This window comes from Girardinichthys multiradiatus, chromosome X, assembly GCF_021462225.1.
Source record: "Girardinichthys multiradiatus isolate DD_20200921_A chromosome X, DD_fGirMul_XY1, whole genome shotgun sequence".
NCBI lineage: Eukaryota > Metazoa > Chordata > Actinopteri > Cyprinodontiformes > Goodeidae > Girardinichthys > Girardinichthys multiradiatus.
The window spans coordinates 14,920,903-14,929,829 of NC_061817.1; the positions used below are offsets into that span (position 1 = coordinate 14,920,903).

Below are 8,927 nucleotides of genomic sequence, written 5' to 3' on the forward strand. Positions count from 1 at the left end.
TTTTTTTTTATTTACTTTTTTAGGTCTTTTCTATTTTGAACGGATTTAGACTGGCTCATATATTCAACAAATAGGTCCTGCTGTAAAGCAAAAATTAACTTACAATTCTGTCAGGTTACACAGTTCCTTTATTAGGATTTCATGTGATAGGTCAACATTAAGTTGATTATACCTTTAAAAATATAAAACGATGCATGTCTTTTTTTGTTGTTTTGTTTTTTAGATGTATTAACGCCTGAAAAAACATACAGATTATTAATAACACCCTTAAACACACCCCTGTGTGTTTTAATTGGCTCATTTAAGGCCTTCCCCGTAACACCCTTAAACACACCCCTGTGTTTTAATTGACTCATTTAAGGTATCGCCCCTAATGACGACAACCAATCAACATCCACTGTTACGCCCCTTGGACACACCCCCCTGCCCACATGGCAACCACATGGCCCCCACCGGAAGTCCCGCCCTCACCGGAAGTCCCGCCCACCTGTCAAAATGTTTGATGAAAGGTTGCACTTAAATTCTCTGGCTGCATCCACATGTGCTTTTTTTTTTTGCTTAAATCCGAGTTTATTTGAGTGGGCGTTCAAACTACTGATTAAATATGCACAAAAGGGGAATGTGGACATCACACAGCAGCTCACTGTGAAGTAATTTATAAAATTTTTGAACAATGGGAGCTGACAAAAGTATGACAACATTAAAACAAGACAAAGAAAGGTAAAACAAAAGAGAGCACAACTATTAACTTCTCTCAGGTAGCTCACACAGCTTGTCCTACCAGGCTTGAGATCAGCTGTCTTCCCAAAGCCCTCACTGAACCCAACAAGAACCCCCCAATTACGAACTGCTGCTATTTCATAATCACTGATAAAGAACCGAGTGTTTGATTGTTTTTCCTGCACACTATAATCACACTATAATTTACTGTAGTTGTATCTTGTGCAGTGACAATGAATTATTGTATTCTATTCTATTCTAATATAATGCCCAAACCAGGAGAAAAAGGCTTAGGAGGCTGACTATTGGAACATTAAACAGGTGAGTGATTAACTGAATGCGCTGCAGGGAGGAACAGACAGCTGAAGGGAACGTATGAGAAAAAATGGCCCACAAAAACACACAAAGCAAACACAAACTCAATAGCTATGCATGGAGGGAAAAAACCTACTAAATGCGAAACTTAAAGACTCAACAAGAGGGAAACAGTGAATGAACACAACATGACTAAATACTGAAGCCAACAGACTACAAAACTGAAAACCAAGGTGACCATCAAAGCTTTACGTCCTGCAGATTGCTGCACAAACAGTCCCTTAGTATTTTCCCTGTTTTGTACCATTGCACTGTTTCAGATTAAAAGCAGTACAGGTCTTTCTCAAAATATTAGCATATTGTTATAAAGTTCATTATTTTCCATAATGTCATGATGAAAATTTAACATTCATATATTTTAGATTCATTGCACACTAACTGAAATATTTCAGGTCTTTTATTGTCTTAATACGGATGATTTTGGCATACAGCTCATGAAAACCCAAAATTCCTATCTCACAAAATTAGCATATCATTAAAAGGGTCTCTAAACGAGCTATGAACCTAATCATCTGAATCAACAAATTATCTCTAAACACCTGCAAAAGATTCCTGAGGCCTTTAAAACTCCCAGCCTGGTTCATCACTCAAAACCCCAATCATGGGTAAGACTGCCGACCTGACTGCTGTCCAGAAGGCCACTATTGACACCCTCAAGCAAGAGGGTAAGACACAGAAAGAAATTTCTGAACGAATAGGCTGTTCCCAGAGTGCTGTATCAAGGCACCTCAGTGGGAAGTCTGTGGGAAGGAAAAAGTGTGGCAGAAAACGCTGCACAACGAGAAGAGGTGACCGGACCCTGAGGAAGATTGTGGAGAAGGGCCAATTCCAGACCTTGGGGGACCTGCGGAAGCAGTGGACTGAGTCTGGAGTAGAAACATCCAGAGCCACCGTGCACAGGCGTGTGCAGGAAATGGGCTACAGGTGCCGCATTCCCCAGGTCAAGCCACTTTTGAACCAGAAACAGCGGCAGAAGCGCCTGACCTGGGCTACAGAGAAGCAGCACTGGACTGTTGCTCAGTGGTCCAAAGTACTTTTTTCGGATGAAAGCAAATTCTGCATGTCATTCGGAAATCAAGGTGCCAGAGTCTGGAGGAAGACTGGGGAGAAGGAAATGCCAAAATGCCAGAAGTCCAGTGTCAAGTACCCACAGTCAGTGATGGTCTGGGGTGCCGTGTTAGCTGCTGGTGTTGGTCCACTGTGTTTTATCAAGGGCAGGGTCAATGCAGCTAGCTATCAGGAGATTTTGGAGCACTTCATGCTTCCATCTGCTGAAAAGCTTTATGGAGATGAAGATTTCATTTTTCAGCACGACCTGGCACCTGCTCACAGTGCCAAAACCACTGGTAAATGGTTTACTGACCATGGTATCACTGTGCTCAATTGGCCTGCCAACTCTCCTGACCTGAACCCCATAGAGAATCTGTGGGATATTGTGAAGAGAACGTTGAGAGACTCAAGACCCAACACTCTGGATGAGCTAAAGGCCGCTATCGAAGCATCCTGGGCCTCCATAAGACCTCAGCTGTGCCACAGGCTGATTGCTTCCATGCCACGCCGCATTGAAGCAGTCATTTCTGCAAATGGATTCCCGTCCAAGTATTGAGTGCATAACTGTACATGATTATTTGAAGGTTGACATTTTTTGTATTAAAAACACTTTTCTTTTATTGGTCGGATGAAATATGCTAATTTTGTGAGATAGGAATTTTGGGTTTTCATGAGCTGTATGCCAAAATCATCCATATTAAGACAATAAAAGACCTGAAATATTTCAGTTAGTGTGCAATGAATCTAAAATATATGAATGTTAAATTTTCATCATGACATTATGGAAAATAATGAACTTTATCACAATATGCTAATATTTTGAGAAGGACCTGTATACCTTCAGGAAAATGACCATAGTGCACAGTGGCCTCCAAACTGCACCAGAGGTCATTATGAACAGACCATTCTCATATATTTCGGTCTCACTTTAGACTCAGTTCGGTGTGAATATTCTTTGTCATTATTTGTACTCGTACTCGTCGTCTTCCGCTTTATCCGGGACCGGGTCGTGGGGGCAGCAGACTCAGCAGAGACGCCCAGACGTCCCTCTCCCCAGACACCTCCTCCAGCTCCTCCGGGGGATCCCAAGGCGTTCCCAGGCCAGCTGAGAGACATAGTCCCTCCAGCGTGTCCTGGGCCGTCCCCTGGGCCTCCTTCCGGTGGGACGTGCCCGGAACACCTCCCGAGGAAGGCGTCCAGGAGGCATCTGGTAGAGATGCCCGAGCCACCTCAACTGGCTCCTCTTGATGAGGAGGAGCAGCGGCTCTACTCCGAGCCCCTCCCAGATGGCCGAGCTCCTCACCCTATCTCTAACGGAGTGCCCGGCCACCCTACGGAGGAAGGTCATTTCAGCCGCTTGTATCCAGGATCTCGTTCTTTCGGTCATGACCCAAAGTTCATGGCCACAGGTGAGGGTAGGAACGTAGACCGACCGGTAAATCGAGAGCTTCGCTTTTTGGCTCAGCTCTCTCTTCACCACAACGGACCGGTACAGTGCCCCCATTACTGCGGCAGCAGCACCGATCCATCTGTCGATCTCCTGTTCCATTCTTCCCTCACTCCTGAACAAGACCCCGAGTACTTGAACTCCTCCACTTGAGGCAGGAACTCCCCTCCAACCTGAAGAGGACAAGCCACCCTTTTCCGGTCGAGTACCATGGCCTCAGACTTGGAGGAGCTGATCCTCATCCCAGCCGCTTCACACTCGGCTGCGAACTGCCACAGCGCATGCTGTAGGTCTTGGCTAGAGGGGGCCAGCAGGACCACGTCATCCGCAAAAAGAAGAGACAAAATCCACTGGTCCCCAAACCAGACCCCCTCTGGCCTTTGGCTGCGCCTAGATATCCTGTCCATAAAAGTTATGAACAGGACCGGTGACAAAGGACAGCCCTGCCGGAGTCCAACATGCACCGGGAACAGGTCCGATTTAGTGCCGGCAATGCGAACCAAACTCCTGCTCCGCTTGTACAGAGACCGGATGGCCCCTAGTAAAGGGCCCCCGATTCCATACTCCTTGAGCACCCCCCACAGGGCATCACGAGAGACACAGTCGAATGCCCTCTCCAGGTCCACATAACACATGTGGACTGGTTGAGCAAACTCCCATGAACCCTCGAGTACCCTGTAGAGAGTATAGAGCTGGTCCAGTGTCCCACGGCCGGGACGAAACCACACTGCTCCTCCTGAAGCCGAGGTTCGACTATCGGTCGGACTCTCCTCTTCAATACCCTGGCGTAGGCCTTACCAGGGAGGCTGAGGAGTGTGATCCCCCTGTAGTTGGAACACACCCTCCGGTCACCCATCTTATGAAGGGGGACCACCACCCCAGTCCAGAGGCACTGTCTCTGACCGCCACGCAATGTTGAAGAGGCATGTCAACCATGACAGCCCCACAATATCCAGAGACTTGAGGTACTCAGGCCAGATCTCATCCACCCCCGAAGCCTTGCCACCGCTGAGCTTTTTAACCACCTCGGTGACTTCAACCTGGGTGATGAAAGAGTCCAACCCCGAGTCCCCAGCCTCTGTTTCCACCACGGAATGCGTGATGGCAGGATTGAGGAGATCCCCGAAGTACTCCTTCCACCGCCCGATAACGTCCCCAGTTGGGGTCAGCAGCCTCCCACCCCACTGTAAGTAGTGTTGGCTAAACACAAGCTTCCCCCTCCTGAGGCGCCGGACGGTTTGCCAGAATCGCTTCGAGGCCAACCGGTAGTCCTTCTCCATGGCCTCACCGAACTCCTCCCAGGCCCAGGTTTTTGCCTCTGTCACAACCCGGGCCGCAGCACGCTTGGCCTCATGGTACCTGTCAGGAGTCCCAGAGTAGAAGAGAGTCCAGCCCCTCTCAAGGAGATGGGTCCCAGAGTCTACGCTGTGCGTGGAGGTGAGCCCGACTATTTCTAGTCGATATCTCTTGACCTCCCGCACCAGCTCAGGCTCCTTCTCCCCCAGTGGGGTTGACATTCCTCGTCCCTAAAGCCAGCCTAAGCATCTGGAGATCGGGCCGCCGAGGCCTCCACCTTCGTCTGCTGCCCAATCCTCTTTACACCGGTTCCTCACAGTTCCCCCTGCAGGTGGTGGGCCCACTTGGGGATGGCCTCGTGTCTCTCGTTCGGGCTTGGCCCGGCCGAGTCCCGCAAGGAGCAACCCAGCCACCATTGGCTCTCCAACGAGTCCTGACCCCAGGCCTGGCTCCAGGGTGGGACCCCGGCTCCGCCATACCGGGCGACGTCAAGTGCCTCGATTTAGTAGTTGACATGAGGGGTTCTTGAACCGCTCTTTGTCTGACCCGTCACCTAGAGCCCGTTTGCCATGGGAGACCCTACCAGGGGCATTTAAGCCCCAGACAACATAGCCTCTAGGATCATTCGAGTCCTCAAAACCCCTCCACCATGTTAAGGTGACAGTTTATTTGTATTTCATCTAAATGTTTTGCATTTAACCTTAAATGTAAAAAAAAAAAAAGAAAAAACATGTTGGCCTCAGTTATACATTTTTACAAATAAGTCAAGGGGAAAACGTAGTTTATATTCAACAACATGCTGTCTCTGTGTGTCTTTGCCCCCGAGGGACACATGAAGTGATTCAGTCTTTCCTATCGAATGGAGGAACTGAAACCTTTTGGGACTGCTACATTCATTTCACAAATCCTCCCATCACATCACCCCTCTGCATGTATCTTTTTTTATTTCTGACTGTTTTCGTTTTTCTGTCACAAACACAAGTTCACAGGAGGACAGCACAGCACCTCTCCACTTACCCTGCTGTAGCCATGGCCGAAAGGACCTGTCCTGATGGGAAGGAGTGGGACATCCTTCTCAGGATCTGTTTTAAAATGAGTGCCACCCGTAAGCTTCACCCACCAACAGGTGAGTCACACTGAACCTTTATTGATTTGTTTGTACCATATCCCCCTCCTCAAGGTGCGGAGAATAAAAATTCCCTGACTTTGATCTCCTCAGAGCCCATCCTGACTGCAAAGACAAGTTCTGGCAAGTCAACCAGCCCACCAAATGTGTTGATGCTGAGTCAGACTCTGTGGATCTCCGTGATCCTGGTCACTCTGGGGTCCATCTTGGCTCTGACCATTTGGATTGTCATATTTAGACGGCAGACCAAAGCCCGTGGATACTACGGTAAGCTCTAATGTTAATTGTTTTTCTACGTTGTTAAAGGCCAGCACACCCCAAATTGCTTGAATTATTGTGTTGAAATAACAAACAAATAAAATAATTACAAATAGAATAACTTCATTACAAGGTGGTTTAGATTATGCTTAGACAAGGTCTGGCAACATTAAATCTGTCAGAGCAGAAGATCATGTGAATAAAATACACAAAGAAACAAACATGGACAATAACATGGACAATAACATGGACAAAACAAATAATATTCTTTGTTATTCTTGTAATAGAGATACATTAAGAGGCATTTTAAAGTAGCAATACATAATTTTTTAAATACCAATTCACCAGGAGGAGGGGGGCTGATGACAAGCAGGCATCTGAGAGTCTTCTGGAGGAAATAAGATGGTAAGAAGGCAGTTGGTGAAGTGTGACGTTCATCACAGTGGAAACTCCACCGTTTCTATTCTCTTCTTCTCAGGCGTCCCACGGGCCGACTGTGCTGTCTTCCAATCTATTCTGGTTTCAGCACACATTTGTAGGCCCTAATTTGCCCCGCCTCTATCTACAACAAGAAAGTAGTTAGAGGAGACTCCAGACTCATCAGCCTCATGTTCTCCTCACTCAATAAGTTGTCTATCTACACTTCTGTACACGAGACAACCAGGAATGCAGAAAACTGCATTACTTCGTTCGGCTGCTATGAAACTCATCATTGTTTAAATAACTGACTGAAGTAATTGAGTGGGCAAAGTGATATATTTAGGGTTTAAAGTCTTCAGCAAGAATTATCTCAGCATAAACGAAAATCTAAAATGTTCGTTTTTCATTTGTATTTAGCTCTTTTCCTCTTATACCTCCAAATTAATCTTAGTGCAGCCGACTGTCCTCAGTAGTAAGGAAATTTTCCACCTGCATGTAATTTCTCCTCAGTATAAATCCATTTATTAGTGAACATTAGTGAAAAACAAACGATCACGAAGACCAAGGCACACAGCAGACAGGTCTGGAAGAAGGTTGTGGAGAGGTTTAAAGCAGGGTTAGGTTATGAAACAATATCCCCAGCTCTGAACATCTCTGAGAGAACTGTGCAATCCATCTTCAGAAAATGGAAAGAGTGCGGCAGACTGAGACATGTCCTTCTACTTAAACTAACAAGTCTGGCAAGGACAGCATTAATTACGGAAGAAGGTGAGAGGCCCATTGTACCTCTGGAGGAGCAACAGAGTTACCATCGGTCATGCACGGCAAAGTTTGGAGACTGTGGACAGAATAGCTATTAATAGTGCACTCCAAAAATCTGACCTGTTTAGACGAGTTGCAAGAATGACCAAAACTGAAGTTTTTGACCTACATGAAAAACAACGCTGCACATCTGCCATAACACACCATCCCAATGGTGAAACATAGAAGTGGCAACATCATGATGTGGTAATGCTTTTCTTCACAGGAGAGAGGGAAACTGAAGAGAGGTGATGAATGGAGCTATATACGGGGCAATCCTGGAAGAAAATCTGTTAGAGGTTGTCCCTTCCAGCAGGACGACGGCCCAAAACTCATATTTAGAACTACAATAAAAAACTTTATATCAAAGCATAATTATGTGTTAGAATAACCCAGTCAAAGTCCAGTCCGAAATCCAACTGAGAATCTTTGGTATGACTTAAAACTTTCTGTTTACAGACGCTCTTATTTAAATGTGACCGAACGGCTTATTTTTCTTTGCTCTTTTGAGCAAAGAAAAATAGGACAAAACTTTCAATATCTAGATGAGCAAAGCTGGTAGTTGCATACAATAAATGAAAGGTGGTTCTGCAAAGGATTAACTCAGGGGGCTACATAAAAATGTGCCACACACTATTTAGGTTTTTATTTGTAAAAAAAAAAAAAATCTAATAAAACATATTTTCCTGCAACTTCACATAAAATTCCAGTAAAATGCAATGAAGTCTGTGGTTGCAATGGGCAACAAAAGATTTGGTTTTAAGGCACTGTATGTCACATGAATGACTACTCCATCTTTATTTATATGTGATGCAGAGGATCCAGTCACTGAACAAGAGGTTCTTAAGAAAGCAGAGCCAAAAGCCAAGTTTCACCCGCCCCACTCAGACAGAAACGGTCAGACCCTTCAGAGAGCGGCGAACGGATCCTCATCCTGTCATCAGTTGCACCCCGGAGCCCAAACGGACCCAAAGTGGGAGGATGGCTTCAGCATTTGCAGGGAACCTGCAAGGCATGTGTCTAAAGACGGAAACGGAGGGCTGCCTGCATGCAGCATTGTGGCAGACCACAGAGTCCCACTTCCTGCCACAGAGCTGGGAGGCACTGCGTTAGTTACAACTAAAACTGTAGTGTAAGCTGCACCTGTGTGTGTCGCTGTGTACTTATAATATTATGAGTATAATTATTTTTACAGTTACATAATATAGAGTCATCTTCATTCCTTCATGAACAAAAAGCAAGAATTCATGTGAATCATGACGCTCTAGTTGGTTTATTGTAAAGGTCAGGATGCCGTTGTGTTTATTGCTGTTCTCCATGTTTTACATGCTCTTGGGGTTAAATGTTATTCATCCATAATTTAATTGTGTTTGTGTATGATTTCTACATTTCTGTCATGGGTGAAACATATATTTCAGTATGTTGAAACTGCTG

The 8,927-nt window shown here is 45.7% G+C and overlaps 1 protein-coding gene across 1 annotated transcript; it reads left to right on the forward strand.

The window, feature by feature from the left end:
- Window positions 1–5,662: 5,662 nt before the first annotated feature.
- On the forward strand, window positions 5,663–8,902 carry LOC124862442. The gene is made up of 3 exons (XM_047356342.1): window positions 5,663–6,014; window positions 6,108–6,281; window positions 8,310–8,902. The coding sequence occupies exons 1-3, from the start codon at window positions 5,819–5,821 to the stop codon at window positions 8,627–8,629; spliced, it is 690 nt and encodes a 229-aa protein (XP_047212298.1). The 5' UTR covers window positions 5,663–5,818; the 3' UTR covers window positions 8,630–8,902.
- Window positions 8,903–8,927: the final 25 nt, after the last annotated feature.